Here is a 21,179-nt window from a genome sequence, read left to right as displayed (position 1 = left end):
TCAGTCAGCCTTGTCCTCGCCGTTCTTGGCCCACCCTCGGCTCATGGCTGCTACCACGATGCTGTACATGTTGAGCCAGGCTTGACGCAGCGGTGCCGTGTAGGCCTGGCCCAGACTGCACTGCAGCATGTAGAGAAGGGACTCACCCACCATCTGAAGTCGAAAACAAACCAGAACACAAACACACACAAAGAACATATTTTACACCGCTCATTCAGTTGTGAAATTATTTTTTTGAGAGTTGTACTATGAAAGGTTGATCATACAGCAAATGCCTCGGTGTTCACTCCAACCGCCTGATGCTTCCTCCCAAGGTTGAGCAGAAAGTCCTCCAAGGAATGAAGGTCGTCCAGATGGCTGACTGCTGCATCGATCACAAGCATCACCTAGGATCATGTGATCATACACAAACAGAGGGTGTTCAAAACCATGCACAAGTACAAACTGTAATCTTGTAGTGGTCGATGCGGCGAACAGAGCTCACCTTGGTGACATGTTCCAGGAACTCAGGGCTGGAGAGGCAGTCTTGTGTGGAGCCACAGTTTGTACTGTAGTGGAAAAGACTGAGGAGCGCAGGGTCCAGCTCAAACAGTCTACCACAGACAAATACCACACTGTTCTATAGGTGTATACACATGGCATGGGTTGCCAAACATCCACACAGACACAAAATCAATCTGTAAATCATACATCTACAAATCTCTCCTGCTGGTCTCTGATTTAGCGGCAGCTGTCTCAAAGTAAATTGTTGGATTATTGCAGTCTGTCGCCAAGCAACAAGTCAAGCTTCCGGTCGCTGCGTGGTGAAAGTGTGCAGCGGAGGATCTAGCTTGTTTCTCTCTCCTCACCTGATACATATTCTAACATCACAGCTATTCAGCAACAACACAAAAACAAGCAAAATCCTATGACTTTTAGTTATTAGAATGCATGCTAATGAAAGAAAAACTGCACGGGACATTTTCTTCTCTCACAGGTCACTTTACTGACTAATTCCATTTGAATCATGTTGGTTGTGTAAAACATTACCTGGAAAACATGATGACACCATGAGGAACTTTGTTCTTGCCCAGGCTCTCCCAGCTGCCTCGTATCAGCTCCTTGTCTTTCCCTGACAGCTTCTCCATCCTCCCTCAGGCTGCAAACACGAGACAAGTTCTTCTGGAGGGGGGAAACACACAACTCCTCTACAGGACAAGGAGGCTCAGTTTGAAGAAAGCCATAACATTCGAGTTAATCCACAGACCAAACTTCCAGCCAACCCACCTGGAAAACAAAGCGGAGCATCAAGTGAGCGTAACACAGCTGTAATCCTGATATAAAGAGGGGGACAGGACTGCAGGAGATATGACGAACAAACGTACTGTACCTTCTTGAGGTCAGTCTTCTCTCTGAACTTCTTCTGGTGCAGCCAGGCTGAGGGGTCTGTTTGTGTGTGTTTGTGTGTGTGTGCAGGCAGCAGCCTTGCCTGACACTCTGGTGCACTTGCTCTCTCTTCCCCCGGCCCACGGTGCAGTCAGGGAGACAAGTTGTGCCACGCTCTTATCTGTCACACTGGCTGCTATCTCTCTCTCCCCTTCCTGCTTGCCTCTTGATATGCTCTCTCTCCAGCACTGGGGATATTATTCATGCCACTGAAGGAGAAAAAGAGGGATCTCTCTCTTCTGCTCCAGAGAGGCTGCAGCGAGCCACAGCTCCTCCTGCAGGTGAACCAGGGACTAAAACATACGGAGACTATACATGCACGCACAACCTAAACTGCACTTTACAAAAATACATGGCCTTTGCACTTTTACTTTGTAATCAAGAGAATTTAAATCAACAAGAAATTAAAATGAACAACGCAATAACCAGAAAACACAGCATAAGCATTTCATACGGTGCAATTGCAGATGTTTTAAAGCAGGTGAAAGGCTCAGTAAAAACAGGTTTGAACCTAAAAGCACGACTCTCACTGCAGCCGGTAAAATTAAAGGTTTAAGTTTGCTCAAGGTCGAGACAAGAGTCAAAGCCCGGCAAGGAGAGATGAGGTGAACTAATTTAATTGGGAGTCTTAAAGGCAAGCAGAAGGGTCATTAGAGGTTAGGGCGTAGGCTTCGTTTACAGGGGAGGGGACACCCGAGCGTGGGTCCTCGCTCAAGACATTTTGAGTATCAAATCCTTAATTTCCTGCACAATATAGATTTTTTTTCTGCATTGATTTCTCATGAAAATTATTATACATTTTATTTATGCAAAATGAAAAAAAAATCATATGCCAGGTGACACTGGTATGGAAAATAATGCAGTAAGGCCCTCAGACAAGCAGTTCGAATGATTGTTTTTTTATCAGGCAGGAGAAATTTACATGTTCTAACTATTGAGGGGGATCTGTCAGCTCCATTCCCCCTGAAATCTACACATATGATAACAGGAAAAACTCAGGCAGGCAGAGCATGAATGGAGTTGGACTGGATATCTGCTACGAGGCTGATGGGAAAGTGGGAACAGGTGGACGGGGGCAATAAGATGAGCAGGGATGCTGGGAACACAGGGGATACTGCCTGGCAGGTGAGAGTGTAAGGATACGACAGGAGAGTTAGAAAACGGAAGATTGAAAGTGGCAGACGAGGAAAATATGAGAGTAGCAATTGGCCGACATTGTAACACTGAAGTCCATTTGAGGCCTATATCATCTACTCCAGGGCGTGTCCTCACATGCCTGCCTGCATTTGCAACCCATGCATTTACAGAATTAAATGTGTGGGAATTTTTACATCGTTCAGCGGCTGGAATAATAAAAGACCTGAACGTGCCACCTTAGCAAAATTATATTGTTCATGTGCTAAGCAGAGCCACTCCTCAAACAGCGTGATCATAACATTCGTCGGCCAAGTGCACAGCCTCTCATTAATCTAAATGAGATGTGTTTGTTCCCTTTCCCAGCTTCCACACACATCCGAGGCGCTATGGTTTGTTTTTAAAGAGATGATTTCACAGGACGCGGGTTTCTCACTCGGATATTATCTAACAGGTTGGGAGAGATTGGTTTTGTTTTCAGCCGTGCACCGTGGGGGATCAGAGGTGCGCAGCGCTCTCCTGAGGGACTACGAGGCAGAGCGGGGAGGGATACATGGTTCCCATGACAACCTGACAGGATGGAGCCCTTGAAGCTTTGCCATGTGATATTTGAGATCTCAAGGAAGGGACTGAGCAAATATTTATCACATCTATAAGTACTATGTAATAAGATTTTGGCTTTTCTACTTTTCTAATCCTTTTAATTATTCATAATTAATCATGGGCTTATTTTAATACCCAGACAGTCAACAGTCACCTTGAAGAGATGAACATCAGCCTGGCAGCACAAAATTGTATAGGAATTGTATGTAACATATATTTTCATGATGTCCTGAACTGAACTTGTGCAAACATTGCCTTAGGTAGCTTCAATGCACAGTGACACAGTGGCCTATAAAAAAGTATGGCTACTTTATACTTTCTAGTCTCCATGATTACATTTTAATTGTGATTATATACATATTCAGACATTTCCATGTGGCTTGTATGTAAAAATTATGTCTAAAATTCCTGGAAGTCAGCTGTCTAAGCACAAATGGAGGTTGGAATCTACAAGCGTATTTGATGTGGGTCTATAGGCCTGGAGCAGACCAATGAATTGGTCTCCGTGCAATGTTTATTTAGGTGGTGGTGTGGCTGTGGAAACAACTGGGAAATTTAACCCAACCATCTGAGAGCGGTGTCCTTACGGGAACTTCCAAATAAAAAAATAGAGATTTATTCAATTCTTTAAAAGAAAATAGAACAAACAGACAGATAAAAGTGAATTCGTTTTTTCAATATTGGGAGCGTCTTGTTTAAGAGTGGGTTAAACATAAATTAATGTTACAGACACAGTGGTCTCAATTGGTGTTGTCATTTTGTTTTTGAACTGTTTATTGTAGTAATCAACTGTTATGCTTATACTCTAAATTACAATGTTCATATTCCTTAGCAAGGGCCAACAATAGTTTTTTGCCTGTACCCAGGGCAAAATAATCTCCCAAGACCCCCCACAGCATATTATCTTAAGGGTTAGAGGGACCTTTTGGCCCCTTTAGGCCCTCTCATTACCCAGGGCCCAGAACAATTGACCTGGTGTTCCCCCCCTGTCCGCTGCAATGTGCTTAGTAGAACTGTTGTCATAAAACTAACAATAGCATGCATATTGTATATATATATGTGTATATGTGTGTGTGTGTGTGTGTGTGTGTGTGTGTGTGTGTGTGTAGGTTAATCTCAAAGCATATAAAATATAAATCACTTATAAACAATATACAGTCCCATAAACTTTTATTTTTCAGTTGTAATCCCTGACATTTGTGATTGTAAAGTCCAGATGTTTTGTAATTTCATACTTTACAGGTCTGCATCTTAAACCATCACACACTTGGTGTGGATAGTTAGCAGCGACATGAATCATTTTTGAGGACAGTGTTGTTTTCTAGTGGAGAGGCCACAAAAAACTCTGTGCCGCCCGAACCTTTTTGATCATGGCATTTCTTCCCGTTTGGACTTCACGCTCTTCTCTTCCACATCTTCAATTTTCTCCCCGTCGGCTACATTTTCCTCCCTAAATCAGACATTTTGGGTTAGAATACGGCTATATTGTAATTACATCGAACTTTTACTTGGCAACAGTTTTTGCCTTTTCTTCACTAAAACTGCAGGGCTTGCTCAGAAAATTATGTAATGTAATATGACCAAACCACATGAAGTCCTTGGCTCTCCAGAGGCAGTGCTATTCATAATTTTACCGGACACAGTGGTCTTACGCAGTGGATGAACAAAACTAAAAATTCTCACTGTGCATACCTGCTATGAATGTCAATCTCATCTGTATCGTCCCCAGATCTGGATGATGTTGATGTTCCTTCAGCTGCCTCTCCATTTTCTTCAACAAACTGCTCCTTTAAGCCGGCTGTCTTCAGCTTGTTCCTGTACGTCTGCTCTGCCTGAGCCTTTGCACTTTTCTGCCAGTAAAAACACAAAGTTACGCTGGAGGGGCATGTCATTTATAATGTGATGTAATCTCCTTAGCTCTCTATGCCACTTACCTGTTTCACCTGTTGGAACAAATAAGGGCGTTCACTGACTCGCGCCTTCATGTCCCGTAACTCCCTCGTGTACTTTCTCATCTGCTGTTGGTCAGCCGCCCTTCATGTAATTGAAGATTATAGTTTGAGCTACTGTGGCAGGCGTGTGTGGTTGTTGTCATGTGAGTTACAAAGGATGCAAAATTGCAGAACGAGCGGCCTCATTTGACCAGTACTCACCGGAGATACTGTAGTTTTTCATTATGCACCTCTTTCAAGCTGCTGTGTGGGTCCAGCAGCTTTGCATGAAGTGTGACTGTCTTCTTCATGGCCTGGGACTTCATTTGGTACATCCTCAACCAGTCTGCAGTCTCCTGATTCTTGCTATCCCTAATCTCCATTGACTTTCTGTGAAAGTAAAAGTATTCTTCTGTAAATATTATGTATTTCTTAACCCATTAGTGTCTAGAAATAAAAAAGAGGAAAGTAATCTAAGTCACCTGATGGCCATGCTGCGCTTTCTCGCATCGTCTGTGATGAATGTGGGGAGTGTGTCTTTGGACAGTGACGTTAAGGTGCCAAGGGACTTGCTTCTACTGAGATTACTTATTTTTGGTACCTGTAGATAAGATGAATAAATAGTTTTTGCTTAACAAATTTAGATTTAACTTAAAAATAAAACCCTACATGATGCAATACTCACAGCAGGAGAGCACACATCAGTGTTTGAACTGATGTAAGCCAGATGTAAGCATGAAGGCCTTTATATAGATGTGCCAAATCTGTGCAGTGAGCTGTGACAGATGTAGGTGTTCTGCCTGATGATACAGCATAGAATGACGTAGAGTGGCTGAGGTAGTTTATCAATTTGTGGAAAAAAACTCCAAACTGATGAAATGTGAAAGTACTGTAGGAGAACTAGAGCAGGCCAACATTGCCTGTCAACAAATAAATAACCCTTGGTAATTACTTACAGTGCGCTCACTAATAATTGATTTCTTTCTTTTTTTTTCTTTTGTGCACTTACGTGATGTTATACTACAAATAATGTATCTAAAGTAGCTTCTTTACGTGCCACACTTTCAGCAGCTAAATATATCTATTTATAACATTAGTCAAATAAACCTGCCTATTACTGTCTGACATGGTTTATAATAAGACAAATTGCTCCTCTGGGACATTAAAGTTATACTCTACTCTAAAATACGTCTCTGGTAATTGTATAATTTCGGCCAGAGAGTATATGAAAGGAAGACAGGAAGGAACTTTCACTGATCACAGGGATCATTCTACCACTTTGGATTACTGTAAATTACAGTTATACATCTTTGATTACTGTTTTAATTATTTTTACTCTGCAATGCCCTCGTGTGAATCTTCTACCCAGACAAATTCCATTGAACATATATAGGGACAGTCTTGTAGATATGTGCTGAGTCTCATAAAAAAGACATTTCTGCTTGAACTGAGAAAAAAAGGGTGAAGAAATATTATACAGCTGTGTGTCAGGCGCTGTAGAAATGCGGCTTCAGTTAAACTTGATGAATTATGAGGTGGAGAAAGTTTGATATACAACCGTTCGAGGGAGGGAAATATTCCCTCTACGAGGAGGGCCCACTGTACATATTTTAAATAGCTTTACAGTTCCACAACCAGTTCCACAACTGAGGGGACTGGTCAGAACGACCTCAAGAAATAACAGATATGCCGTACAAGAACTTAACCAATACAATAAATCTTTTATCATCAAAAAGCTTTTCCCAGAGATACAGAAGAGAAAGTCAGATGTGACCTGGTCAAAGTCTTTTGTCACATTTTAGGAGTGGTGAGGGACCAAAGGAATGCATGATCTGCAAAAACTGCAGGGTTTGTTTGTCAGTTTTTATTAGGCCTTTTATCGTGCATTTGGTGCAATCATACTGATACGGACCTGTTATAATGAGCAATGATTTAAGTAATCAACACTGTTTGTCAAAGTGGAATATTACAGGCTTTAAGGAAGGCTAGTGGTTCCCTCCCCCCTTTAAAGACGCGAAGTGGTGGGTGGATGTGTTTCGAACCATCCATCAAGCTGAGAAGTCATGTAAAACTACAACGTGAAGCCATCTGGTGCTTTGGAGTCCTCTATGTCTTCTTATGTAATTCTACTGCAGATCCTGACTCTTCAAAGCAGGCGTTATTATTTACATTTTATTCATGTAATATTTCTGAAAGAGTGATTAGTACATTTTCAGACCCCTGCCTACCAGAGTTACCACCTCTGATAAATTTGTTGACCATGAAAAGTCTAAAACTTGAATTAGATTAATGAAATGCATAAAACATAATCAAAGCAGAAAATTCAAAACACACTAAATCAAAATTAGCTCATATTCTAAAAGAAGAACGATAAAATGAATTAAACCTTTTGAACAAATTCACGAAGTAAACAAAACAACAGGTCAAAACAACATTTACCTCTGAGTTTTCAGGGCTCATCCTACTTTTCCTCTCAGGGAGAGCTGAGGTCCTCAGATGGAAGGGCTGACATTTGATCGTTTCTTTACTCTGTGTTTTTCTCAGCGCCTCTGTCTGCAGGGCTTTGTGCAGCCTGCTGAAATCAGGGACCTGTTGGATGATTTTGGGCCTGAAGCTGGGTGTCTCGTCCAGGAAGCACAACTTTTCTTTCCTGGTGCGCTCAGCAGTGCGAAGTTTCGGGCTGCCAGACACAGTTGTATTCTCACAACGCAATGTTGTTTGAGTGGGGATTTCTCTGCAAAGCTCCTGGTCTGCACAGAATTTAAATAACGTCGAGGATGAGGTCAGGTCACTACATAAAGTACATCAGACATACTGTATACATGCAAGAAGAAGAAGAAGAAGAAGAAGAAGAAGAAGATCCCTGTTGTTTTTTCCTCCATCTTACACTTTTGACTTTTTCTAGAGTGGTGGCTATTGAGGCTTTGAGGTTTGAACTGCTCGATGGAGGGTCACGCATAGGCATTTCCTGGTATAAAGGTTCGCAAGCCAGAAAATTTGGGAACCAGTGGCCTCTATACTATTCTAAACTGCCAGTATATCCTGGGTGTAAAGTGGCACATAGAGTTATGTTACAAAGAGTATGATCCCTCAATACTTTCACATTAATTCCAACTAGGGCACTAAACAGTTCACTAGCCAGCATCATCGCATGAGAAAGGAAACCCACCTTTCAGCTCAGACTCTGACGAGTCTTTTACCTCTTTGTGAGGAGGTGTCTGTACAGTAGCAGCCCTGCTTTTTTGATTATTTGAAACATATTTCGACATCGCTATAAGCTTCTCCCTTTTCTCCTTTTCTCTCTCCTCGAAGCTGAAAGGTTTTTGAATGGAGAGTAAGAAGTCCCTCCTCTGCTCTTGGCCCTGCTTCCTCTCCTTCTCCTTCCGCTCGTTCATCTCCTGATAGAGGGGCTTGTTGACATGGCTGGGGACTGGGGGAGCGTGGAACTGCTTCTGACACTCAGCTTCAGCCTCCTTCTCTTTAATCATCTGTGTTGTTTCAGATGAAGCTAAGCGTTCACACTGCTGAATCCTGGTAGGAGTCAGCATGGAAGTCCTGACTGAGCAATGCTTCCAGTTTTTTGGAGATGATGAATTAAGCCTCTCTGACTGTCTGGGATGGTGTGAAGTTTCTTTGTCTGAGGTGAGGGCAGATGTAGAGGCGGATTTCCTCATTCCCACATGTCTGAAAAACAATAAAGATCTTTAAGAAAATAGATTTATAGTTATTTTCATATACACCGATCAGGCATAACATTATGACCACCTGCCTAATATTGTGAAGGTTCTCCTTGTGCAGCCAAAACAGTTCTGACCTGTCAAGACATGGACTTAAGACCCCTGAGGGTGTCTTGTGGTGTCTGGCACCAGGGCATTTTATAGTGGATCCTCTGGGTCCTGTATGTTGGGGGGTGGGGATCTGGGGAATTTGGAGGCCTGGTCAACACCTTGTGCCCTTTATTGTGCTCCTTGAGCTGTTCCTGAGCAGTGTTTGCGGTGTGTCAGGGCACATTTTCCTGCTGGGGGGCCACTGCCATCGGGTAATGTTGTTGTGATGAGGTGAACAGTGTTTGGATGGGTGGTGCGTGTCAAGTGGCATTCACATGAATGCCAGCACCCAAGGTTTCCCAGCAGAACATTGCATTATGATGAGATGATTAATGTTATTCACGTCACCTGTCAGTGGTTTTAATGTTTTGGCTGATCTGTGTATATATGTATATGTATATATATATAAAATTGTATATAACTATTGCAGTAACTATGACAAAACATAGACGACACTTGAGGAAACTTACTTGGCCTGATGGTTCACTTCATTTTGATCACCGGACGCTGGGTCTGTTGACAGGAGAGCGTTCTGATGAATCCTCCTCTCCAGCTCCTCTCTCTGTCTACTCTCTGTCTCCTGCAGCTGCTTCCTGAGGGCCTCACTCAGGGCCTTCAGCTGTTGCTGGAGCATCAACTCTGATCTCAGTCCATCCTCCAGCAAGGTCTCCAGCTTTGACATATTTCTCCGACCTGTGAAACACATTAAAAAAAACAACCCAAAAAACAGGAAGAGTAAAGTGAAGGAAAATCAAATTTCAAGCTATGAAAGGCTGTTTATTCCTGTAAACAAAAAGTTATTCTTCATGTGTGTATCAACGGAAAGTAAACTGACAACAACTTTGAGAAGCTATTCATCGTTGAAGTCATTTATCAAGGAAAAATGCCAAACTTCCTGTTTTTATATCATCTATTTGATTTCATCTAATGGATACTGGATTTATGAGGCCATTGCCAATACCAATATAAGGGAGTAAAAAAAAGTCAATATTCTTACGTATATACACATAATGCATCCACCAATCCAATTTTTTTTTTGCAATGACCCTAAAATGTGGTTATCAAACACATGATAAAGATGCATACGACATGGAGGCATGATATCTTCCAGATTTTTGTCCAAAATATGACATCAATGCACTGAAACAATAAACTTTTCTATTAAAGGAATGATTATAGATTACCCCAAGTGTCTTTTTTGCCTTATGTTCTGTTGTTCTGTAGAAGAAGAAAAAAAGTTTTATTTTTGGCACATATCGGACAACATATACACCGATACCGATCTGTACTCTACTCTCCACTTCATTGTACACCTCCAGCATATTTTAGACACAATAACATGTGATCTCTGATAAAATAATACACATTAGGCCTACATGACTGAAAATAAGCTTAATGGCTAATGTGTAATTAATAGTAATGGCTAAATAAAATAAAAGCATGATGATTTTCTGTTTTTATGTCATTGTTATTTGAATATATTCTAGTTTTTAATATTGAAGCTATTTAAAGACGTCCCTCTTGTGCTCTGGGAAATTATAATGGGGATTTTCTTCCACTATTTCGCGACGTTTTACGACAGTAATCGGAAATGATTTGTTTATGATTAAAAATGCTGACAACTCCACCTCCAGTCTGTGTAAATGGTTACCATGGCAACAGACCTCTGCACCTTGTTGACGTAGGGACCTGTATTTAGCGTTTCTTTACGTATTTACTTTAATAGTTTTACTTTTATACTTATACAAAACCTGCTTTCTATTCCTACCAGCACATGCTAAGAATTTTGACTTCGAATTACTGTAAAATAAAAGGTAAAAACGAGTCGCAAACCTGGTAAAAGATGACTTTTAAGAAGTGGCGTCGTAGCGTCAAGAAACACTTATATCTCCCAAACGTGATGTCTCCGCTGACAAGCGACACCACAGCGTAAGTTAATGAGCTCTGTTGTTGAAATAAAGTTGACCGAGTCTTTTTTATTACACCTGAAACGAAGCAAGTGTATTTTACTCACACTCACTCCTCCGTTTTTGGTAGCATTAGCACTGTTTGTGGACAGAAGCCGGAACATCAGCCGCGACGGACGTCTTTTGTGATTGGACGCGAAACCGGAAGTACTTCCTTTCGAGCGCTTGTCAACAAAACATGGCTGGATTACAGAAGGGACACAGCTGCGGCTATTAGGACACATTCAAGGGGAAACGTCTTTCTGCTTATCATATGAACATATCCACAGTTTAAAGTCGGTCTGGTTTCTTCTGTTTAATGCGCGGCTTGTCCCACATGAAGACAGAGTGAAGACAGAGTCATGCATAAGATCACAAAGGCGACGCTGGCCTTAAACGGTCTTGGCCGGTGTTTTATTGCAGAGAAGCATTTATCTGGTATAAAAATCATCAGCCGAGGATTAGTGTGCGCAGAACATGGAAACGATCCTGGCAAGAATGAGGTTTATGATGTTATTATATCCGGGGGAGGAATGGTTGGATCTGCAATGGCATGTTCCCTCGGTGAGTAATGCCTTCCCAACCCTGACTGACCACATTTTGGTGTGTGACTCCGGCTATTATTAAACAACCAGTCAAATGTAAAAATATAAAGTATTGTTATCAGGAGCTGTTTTTGTTCACATAGACCTGTGTTTTTGGATAATCCCGTAGAAACTTGTGGTATTTACCAAAAAAGCTAAACTCTGAGTCAAATTTTATACCAGAAATGCCTAAACACTCCCAGGTTTACCACATGATCTGAATAATGCATGCAAAAGCAACTTAAATATGTGCTGTATTTACAATAATTTTCAATAATATAATATTAAAATTATAAGAACATAATATTTCCAATTTTTAAACAGGTATGGATCCCAATTTGGAGGGTAAGAAGATTCTCCTGCTTGAAGCGGGCAACAAGAAAGTGATGGACAAGGTCCCAGACACCTACAGCACCAGAGTCAGCTCCATCAGTCCAGGCTCTGCAACCCTCCTCAGCAGTACAGTATACACTTACAATCTCTGTCAATATAACATTCATTTTTAAAGAGACAGTTTCACCACAGACAAAATAAATCAAGAAGTTATTTCTGCGGTGATTAACTCCCTTCCTGTGAGACGCCTGTGATGCTAGACTGTTAAATGGCTCTTACAAGGTAAGCCAGGGATCAGACACTGTGTCCAGTCTCACTGGCTTAGCAGGGATCATATCTGACCTCAACCGTTCCTGTGTTATAGGTCATCTCACCTGGGATGTTTCCTGACACTACTCTTTTCTTAGTTACAGAGTGAGAGTTTTTCAAAAGCCTAATCTGTTATTCATATCTCTCTCAAGCTTAGATACTTTGGCAGCCAGAGAAAGGGAGATTCTGGGATTTTGGGCCGGGTAACTAGCTGGATTAACTCATCTGTGAAACATGTTCTGTGCCCTAAATCCACAATCTGAGGTCTACAATTTATTAAGAAGAGCGGAACATTATTGCTTGTTATTATTGTACTGTAATTTTATTATTATACTGTAATAATATTACACTTTTTTTTATTTATAAAAGCTTTTTATTAGACGCTTTCAGGCTGCCTGTATGTGCTGCACACAGCCACTGTTTTAAACACATGCTTCTCATCAATCAATCATTTGACAGTTTATGTACAGATTGCTTTCAAGTCTCAATACACCTTTCAAGTGTTCAACCAATATTGGTTATTTTCTCACCTGCCCTATAAGCATGAAATGTCTCAAAAAGGATTCATCCAAGTTCATCCTGATTCAAGTCTTAACATAGCATTAGCATCAGTGTGTATGTACTGTAAGCAGTTCAGTGATCCGAGCATGGACAACAGCAATGACAATATCTGCCCTCTAGGTCACATATTCCAATACACTGAGCATTCAGAATTCTTTCCATTTATTGTAATTGGTGTGGTTTTTGCATCCGATTGCCAATAAAATAAATTGATTTAGAAAATGTGCCTGTTTGGCACTGAAAGCTGCCTCTCTGTCTGTAGTCTCCACTTTGTGGTCTCAGTCAATGTCCCGCCCAACACTATCTGATTGCTTGCATGTCTCGATTAATAGCTTGTCAACACTGAGCAATCTAAATTTGCAAGTCTGTTGGAGTCAAAAGTACAATATTTGCCTCAAATTGTAGAGGAGTGGAAATATAAAGTAGCAGAAAATACTCAAGTAAAGTTCAAGTACCTCACATTGTTAGTACGTAAGTACAGTACTTGAGTAAAATATGCTTACTGACATTACATCACTGGTTATTCTAAATTTTGACACTTAAGATTTTTCATTCTTACTGTAAATGTACTTTATATTAGTTCCAATTATCGGTTATCGGTCTGCTTGATTACTAATAATCAGTATCAGCCCATAACAGTCAATATCGGTTGATCCCTAACGATAAGGTGCCAGTAAGAGACAGACATCCCAAATAACCTCTCCTCTACTCAGCTCACTTGCTTTATTTTGCGTATCATATATTGACTTTACAGTGTTAACGCCTCAATCTGATCAAACACTTTATCTGATTATGACACTGAAATGCAAATAGAGTATTTGAAGGGAATGCAGTGCCATAGTGCAAAGTTAGTTGAAACATTGTGCTTGACTGTGACCTCATTGCCTCCTCATGGGCTCCTGTGCAAAAAGCTAATGTAAGATCTTTTTATCCAGAACATTTTTATGGAACCCTGCGTATCATTTACAGTAATTTTACATGGTGTTTAAATTCTTACTGTATTGTTTTTAAGGTAATTGGATAAGATATAGGTCACAAAAGATGTTCTGATACTATTTTTATCTTCTCAAAACTGATGTCAATGCCTAAAGTCTGTACCAAGTGCAAATCTGATACCACTGAATTTATAATATTTGCTGTTTATGCAGGACAAATGTAAGTTTGCTGACATTTGCTTGGAGTTACACAAGATGCTTGCCGTCTTAATTGTCTACTTGTGCAGTAAAAAAACAGTAAAGTTGCAATCATGTGAATGGGACAGTGCTGAGAAGTAGCAGGGTCCCGTTATGAGGCTAGTAAATAATGTGATATCGGATTGTAACATAGACTTGCATACTAACTGATACTCAATCAGGCAGTGTCGGAGGAGTTCTGATACTGGTATCGGAATAGCCCTATTGCCCACTACCACTTACAAAGATCTAACATGTACACAAAAGCACAAATCATGTCAAGTATAATCTCTCCCCTTAAAAAGACTTAAAATATTTTATAATGGGTGGGCTTTAACCTCACACTGTGCACGGTATGATTATTTGTGATACACTGTCATACATTGTTGCATTTAATTACCATTGTAACTATTTTGTAAATGTGTTTGTGCAAATGCAGGTATTGGAGCATGGGAACACATCACAAAGATGAGGTGCAAGCCCTATCAAAAGATGCAGGTATGTTAATCTTCAGCTCACTGCTACATGAAGTGTCTTTTTAAAATCTCTTCAACCCAAGTGTACAGTAACTACCGTTGTGCTGCTCTGTCAAGAGTTTAGAAAAATATCATTTCGAGGCCAACAAAAATAACTAGAGCCAGAACAGCAGTACAGAACATCTCACAGAAATCCCTCTGTTATACAACTTCAGTTTTTCTTCATATAGTCTCCCAGACTGTCTAATTTACAGTCATACTATATGTATTTCTGTCATCCATCAATCTCAGCACCATACAATTTGTGGGGAACAAAATCTGTGACAGTCGGCTTCTACTCAGTCATTCAGCTTAATGAACAAGCATCACAATACTGTATCATATAATCATGTGTATGGTATGTAATTGTTCACATTAAAATGGCAAACAGAGGTTTCATGTAACATGCATTTTGTTCATTCCTTTGTGAAATTTATGCCCTTTCAGTAGCTCTGCAGTGTGTGTGCCACAAGGAATGCCAAAGAGTGCATGGTATATTTAAAAAAACAAGCCATCTCCGGCACATTCAAAGCACTGGATGGCTCTCTGACCGTGCAAGTCTTATTTATTAAAGCCATGTTTTCTATGAAGAGTAAATCATTTTGATGTTTTCAAATTGGTACTCGCTCCCACTATCTTCTAATTATGAAGATTCATGTGAACAACGGGAAGAAGATGAAAGATTAGGAGAGCGGTTGTTTGCTGCAGAGTGAACCCGCTTTACGGCTGTGGGTGCAGGCTCAGTCCCTCTTGTAAGATGTGGTCGCTGTGTACCAAACACCCGACCGCAGGGTTTCTCTCTGGGCCTAAGATGTCATCATGCAGTGCCTTCCAGTGATTATGGTAGTGTACCTCTCCCATTATACCTTCACTCTGCCACCACTGTTTTGGCATGTTTGCCCATTGACTCTAGAGTCATATACATCTCCAGCCATAGCACTGGAAACTATGTACTGCAGGTTAGCTCTAAATAACATTCTTTCCCTGCAATAAAATGCTCTTCCATCTTAAATGTCCAGTAAGCATTGAGGGTTTAGATTGGAAACCAAAGGCCATTGAGGCGTCATTTTGCCCACATTTCTCTCTATAAACTGCAAAGAAGTGTATTGTTTAAACCTCGCATAGAAAGTGAGAGCTAGCAACTGATTCCACTGGAAAGCTGCATCATTTCACCCTGCATTAAACAAACCCAAAACAATTTTTGGGCTGGTCTCAGTAAATCTTTCTTCCCAACCACTTATCACAAGTTGCAAACCCACTGCCATTAGTGGTTTGCTGTGGGGTATATCCCCCTACTTTATGGCAAGTTGGAAAAAAGTAGTAGCAGCAGCAGCAACAGTAGCAGCATATTACTGCAGAATGATGGGTTCTGTCAGCATAGTTACATGCCAGGAGAGGATTAACCTTGTACAAACACTTTTCACCCCCTGACGTTTAGCTCAAATGGTGCTTTCAGGGCTGGAATTACAGAAGCCTAAAACTATATCTCCTGCCATTTTTGGTTGTGGATAAATATTGACTGGCTCTTCATGTTCACAAACATGTCATTTGTTATTTGTGTTTCCACGAAAATGTTTGCAAAAATCCTCAGCACAAAAAATGTCACTCAAATGTTCTTCACCTCAGAGAGCTCCATTAAGCTGGAGTCCAGCCGGAGGGGTGTTGGTGACCCTCATCGTTCTGGGTTGTGCCAACCTCTGACGGCAGTTAACAACTTTGATGTGTTCAGCTCTATATATAGGGAGAGGGGGATGCTTTGAAGGATATACTCGTAGACCGCAGGCATAATAGGTCTCTCATTTAGGTTTGGGACGCCTGCTCTGATTCCCTGATCACGTTCGATAAGAAGAACCTGCAGGACGAGATGGCGTACATCGTGGAGAATGACATCGTTGTGGCTGCGCTCACTAAACAGCTAGATGGCCTGTCTGGTAAGCACAGACGCTTATGATTAAAACATGAAGCCCCACACAGTAGCAGTGCTCTGTAAGACCTCTTGATTCCTGTTCCATCTGCATAATGGATGCCGCCGCCACATTTATTCCATCCTGTCCCCCAGGTTTTGTTTATTTGTACTCTCTCCCAATGACTGTTTTTGAAGACAAGTTCAGCCCTTGGAGCCGTTCATGTTTTTCCTGCAATTTCAATCACATTTTGGGAACTGCAGAGTCCCGGCACCCTCTGAGGACACGTGAAGTGGTCCAGTGACCTATTTAAAGCTGCCATGTGCTCCCAAGCTCCGCCACCTCTTAAGACACTAAAGCGCTGACAGTGTGTAGTGCTGTATTGCTCTTGACATTAGCCCAACTTTTGGTGAGGTTCGCAAATAAAACCTTGCTCTGCTATGTGCTTGACAGTTAAAGTGGCATATTTATAAACAGTTTTCAACATTATGCACCAAACAACGGATGTGTGGTTACAGCACGTTTTTGCCTCATGTGCCTCCCATTTGTCCCTCTCTCTCTCTCTCTCTCTCCTCTCATTTTAGCCATGGTGTTGTTATGCTCAATGCACTACATGAAAAGTGTGCTGCCTGCCAGCTGGTTTCAATGTAACCCTGCTCTCCAATCACTGAAAACCCATATTTGACTGTCGTGTTCAGGGAACCAGTAGCCGTTCTGTGGACGGGTCGTGCTCCAAGTCGACATGAGCCAGCGTAGCTCGGGATGCTTTCATGTTTGGGATTTCTGCAGCTGCTGATATTTTAGGAAGAGGGGCAAAATCTAACCAGCTGGCAGCATGTGCAAAGTGTGGCATGGTGTTGTTGTAGATAAACACTATTAGTCAGTGCAGTGTGGCAGGCCAAGGCCATTAAGAAGATTGTCAAATGTGAACTTCGTCAGCTGCCATGTGCCAGTGAGGAAAACCAATGGTGTTTTACAAGGTGCTTTATAGATCTTCCACTGCTTTGGCTGCAGGCACACCATCCTCTCGCTTTGACGGGAAAAGTAGCAAAAGCACTGATTTCGTGTCATGATACATACACGGGATCCAAGATTGATCCCTTTGTTGTGTGAGAGTCACAACAGTTGCCATTTCAAGAAGTGCTGCTTTTTTAGTCACCAGTTTTATGTCCATGTTGTGTCTCAGATAACGTGCAAGTCAAGTACCGCTCCAAGGTGGTGAAGTATGCGTGGCCCATGCCCCACCAGGCAGCTGAATCCATCCCGTGGGTCCAGGTCACGTTGGCCAACGGAGAGACTCTTCAGACCAAGCTGCTGGTCAGTTTGACTCCATCGCACACTGTAGCTGTTCATCTGTTCTCTGCCTTTTTGATTTCACTTTTTGTCATCTGTTCTTCAGATCGGTGCAGATGGACCAAACTCAATGGTGAGGCAGGAACTGGGGATCCCCACGGTCAAGTGGAATTATGACCAATCTGCTGTGGTTGCTGTGTTGCACCTATCAGAGGTGATTATCGCATTCAACGCATGTATACAGTATTCTTTATACTTTATTATATGTATTATACATCACTTATACTTTTAGACGCATCATTGTGAGCTACTGATTTAATTTACTCAATCTTTTCATTATGATAGTAATTTTAATGTCACGTCTGTAGCCACACAGAGAACAATACACCCACCCAGAAGTACTCTTTGTAATGTCTTGTTTTTATGTGCAATATATGTAATTATAATGTATGCCCTACAGTGCCATGCCACAATATTTCACTCTGTTATTTAATTTAATTTATGTGTTTTGCAGCCCACGGAGAACAATGTCGCATGGCAGAGGTTCCTCCCAACAGGACCCATTGCAATGTTACCGGTAATACATCTTTTTCTTCACTGTGGTATTTTTTTCTTGCAAAATCTAAAATATATGTGTAGTGTTTGATATTGGCGTCCTCGTTCTGTGCACCGCAGCTGTCGGACACAGAGAGCTCTCTGGTGTGGTCAGCCAGCCATCGGCTTGCAGGGGAGCTGCTGGAGATGGACGAGGAGAGCTTTGTCGACGCTATCAACTCCGCTTTTGTAAGCTTCAGACTGCTGATGTTGTATTTATATTCAGATTTCCACATGTATCAGACAATGTTGCAACAGTTCTGTATTTTTGTGCAGCTCACTGTGTGTGGCAGGGGTTTTCCTCACGTGTGAAGCTGTTTTTAGAGACTCATATAAGCAACACTGTCATTGTTTTGCCCAAACTTTATACAATGCTAATATTTCACTGTCCATTTTTTTATGTTTGGAGAAAGTCCTTTTTCCCAAGCTGGCTATTTTTACTGGGCCTGCCAATGGACGGGGTCACCACGGTTGAGTCACGTTTGGTTTCAGGCCTGGTTTGCTAATTAAACCTGTGGTCTCCCAGTGTCGACCATTACTGCATGGAATGTTTTTCAAACAGAGCTAATTCAACTGCATAGCCTGGCCGGCATCTTCTTTTAATTAGCCCAGCTCCCGAAGCCCTGCCAAACCAGTTAGTTAGGGAGGGGGGAAAAAAAGGCACATTCGCTGGCCTGGAGTTCAGCTTTACTCCTGTGTCAGCTAATTTCTTTGTCCACTCAAAGGGACAATGTCTGTTTTCTCTCTCTTCTCATGTGAATATGTCTCTGTCTTCTCGCCTGTCTGTGTGTTTTGCGCTCACAGTGGAGTAATGAGAACCAGTCGGAGCTGATTGAGACGGCTGGCTCTCTGTTCCGCAGCACCCTGTCGGCCATCATGCCGTCTGCAGGTTCACCCCGACAGCTTCCCCCAAGTGTGGCAGGGATCGGCCCGAAGACCCGGGTCATGTTTCCTCTGGGCATGGGTCACGCGTCAGAGTACATCAGGCACCGGGTAGCTCTCATTGGGTAAGGTGGTCATAATGAAAGTAACATTAAAGGAGCGATGTGTAAGAAATGGCCAGAATTTTAGTTAAAAACATTCATGAACAAGCATTATCAACAGAATGTGAAGAAATAACAGTGTTGACATCTAAGATGTCTTGTCCACTGTGCTGCAGAGATTTCTATTGAAGTTAGCGTGCTAACTAGCTCGGCCAAATCCTGTCATGAAATACAACTTTGTACTTCAAGAGGCGATATTCTGATAGCAAAGCCTTATCCAAGTCTAATAAGTAAACAAAATAAAATCACCAAATGGCAAGAAAGGAAATATTGTTACCCCATCTCTCCTTACTAAACAGTAAAATACACTGTACATCATCTGAAGTAACTGGTCTTGTTTCTTGCCATGTTTACTGGTAGGCTGCTACCTGCGATGACTGCCAGGGAGACTCTAGTCCGCTAATAGAGCCACTAGCTAACTAGCTAATGGCAGCTAGTTAGAGCCAAAGATAGCTAGACTGAGCAGCAGTTAGCAGGGTGATATGATACCCCCTAATTTTTTGGAGCTACCCTCAAATTCTGGCCATTTCTTACATGTTGCCCCTTTAAACATTTTTAAATGAAGACACCAATCAAGTAGGTTTTTGAGTCATTAATTGTTTTTCCAACTTATGTTTTACTTCACATATAACTGAATAAGACATTAATCAAAAAATAGCCCACTGTGAGTTGGATGTATTTGGACAGTAAGGGGAATATGTTTGTCTTTGCAGGGATGCAGCCCATCGCGTCCATCCTCTGGCAGGTCAGGGAGCCAACCTGGGCTTTGGGGATGTGGCTTGCCTCACACAGCTCCTGAGCCAGGCGGCCTTTAACGGGAAGGACCTGGGTCAGTGAGAACTCTAAACAGCACAGTGGTTTCTCCCTAAGCACTTTTCCATAGCCCCAGCTCAAAACGCATGCTGTTGATGTGAATTATAAAAAGAATCAGCCTTTCCGGTAACATTTATTTGATGTTTTTTTTCTGTCCATTCTGCCAAGAATTGCTGAAGTTGCTTTTCATAACAACATGAAATCCCGTTATGAGATATTGTGTTTATTTTTCCTCTATTAAATGTCCTGAAGTCAAAATAGCAGCAGTGTATTGACTTAATGCAGAAAACATATGACAGACATACACAAGCTTAAACTCAGTTTTTAACCCTCAGTCTTTGTTTGTTTGTGCAGGAGCGATTCAGCACCTGTTAGAATATGAAACTGAACGCCAGCGGCACAATCTGCCCATGATGGCCGCCATCGACCTCATGAAACGCCTCTACTCCACTAACGCTGCTCCTGTCGTCCTCCTACGCACCTTCGGTCTCCAGGCCACCAACATGCTCCCAGCGCTTAAAGTAAGTTCGTCTAGCTTATACGTCTAGACATATGCTCTTTTACATCCCTTTGAACCTGGCCATCGCTCAGATAATATCAACCACCTGTCAAACCTATGCTCCGCCTCCACTGCGACCCCACCCTCCACCCTCTTTTCTGATTACACGGAGCTTTACTTTAGCGGTGTCTATAATTTCCAGGGTTCTGAACCTACTACTATGGCATCTAAGTTTAGCCCCAAATTTAGTGTTACCAAAAGTGTGTGGGTGGGGTGCAGGGCTGGCCCTGGGGCAGCGGACAGCGGTGTTGGCTTGTGTTTTCACACCCCTTTTATTACCGACCACTCATGTGAAATGGCTTTATTCCCTACTAAGTGATTCAGACCAACACAACTATAACTGGTTGTAAAGGCATTTTGCCGTTAACTTGACATTTCTTCCATATTAAATGTTGCGAGTTCGACGCTTTACAGGTCTTGTAACAGGCGTTTGGTAAGCATGATTCAGAGGTAACCTAGTTTCTGGGTTCTTGTCTCCTTTGCCTCTGCAGGAACAGATCATTGCGTTTGCAAGCAAGTGATCCATCGGTCATGCAGTGGTTGGAGGTGGATCTCGACATACTGTGAGCTTTAAGGCTGTAAAAAGTGTGAATGTACAAAAATAAAATAATAAAGATATATTTTAACTCTTGG

General features: G+C 41.8%; 3 protein-coding genes across 4 annotated transcripts; 1 reads left to right on the top strand and 2 right to left on the bottom strand.

Annotated features, from left to right (window-relative positions):
- ngb (neuroglobin) lies at positions 1-1,127 on the bottom strand. The gene is made up of 4 exons (XM_073484387.1): positions 1,030-1,127; positions 485-593; positions 267-386; positions 1-153 (listed from the first exon to the last, which is right to left on the bottom strand). Exons 1-4 carry the CDS (start codon positions 1,125-1,127, stop codon positions 1-3), a joined length of 480 nt encoding a protein of 159 aa, XP_073340488.1.
- A 3,231-nt stretch (positions 1,128-4,358) lies between these two features.
- Positions 4,359-10,967, bottom strand: fam161b (FAM161 centrosomal protein B). 2 transcript variants are annotated; one of them, XM_073484118.1, is made up of 10 exons: positions 10,754-10,967; positions 10,105-10,138; positions 9,391-9,613; positions 8,263-8,777; positions 7,533-7,843; positions 5,576-5,694; positions 5,316-5,483; positions 5,097-5,196; positions 4,855-5,012; positions 4,359-4,612 (listed from the first exon to the last, which is right to left on the bottom strand). In XM_073484118.1, exons 3-10 carry the CDS (start codon positions 9,600-9,602, stop codon positions 4,531-4,533), a joined length of 1,665 nt encoding a protein of 554 aa, XP_073340219.1. In that variant the 5' UTR covers positions 9,603-9,613; positions 10,105-10,138; positions 10,754-10,967; the 3' UTR covers positions 4,359-4,530. The 2 variants fall into 2 exon arrangements, with proteins under 2 accessions (XP_073340219.1, XP_073340220.1); XM_073484119.1 differs by lacking the exon at positions 10,105-10,138 and having other exon boundaries at positions 10,754-10,895.
- Positions 10,968-11,065: 98 nt separating this feature from the next.
- coq6 (coenzyme Q6 monooxygenase) lies at positions 11,066-21,179 on the top strand. The gene is made up of 12 exons (XM_073484274.1): positions 11,066-11,430; positions 11,775-11,909; positions 14,265-14,323; positions 16,145-16,271; positions 17,431-17,561; positions 17,644-17,751; positions 18,052-18,114; positions 18,213-18,320; positions 18,936-19,138; positions 19,888-20,003; positions 20,342-20,508; positions 21,038-21,179. The coding sequence occupies exons 1-12, from the start codon at positions 11,229-11,231 to the stop codon at positions 21,065-21,067; spliced, it is 1,449 nt and encodes a 482-aa protein (XP_073340375.1). The 5' UTR covers positions 11,066-11,228; the 3' UTR covers positions 21,068-21,179.

This window comes from Pagrus major, chromosome 16 (genome assembly GCF_040436345.1).
Source record: "Pagrus major chromosome 16, Pma_NU_1.0".
In the NCBI taxonomy this organism is placed as follows: Eukaryota; Metazoa; Chordata; class Actinopteri; order Spariformes; family Sparidae; genus Pagrus; species Pagrus major.
The sequence above is the reverse complement of the archived record's forward strand: the minus strand, read 5'-3'. Positions and strand labels throughout refer to the sequence as shown.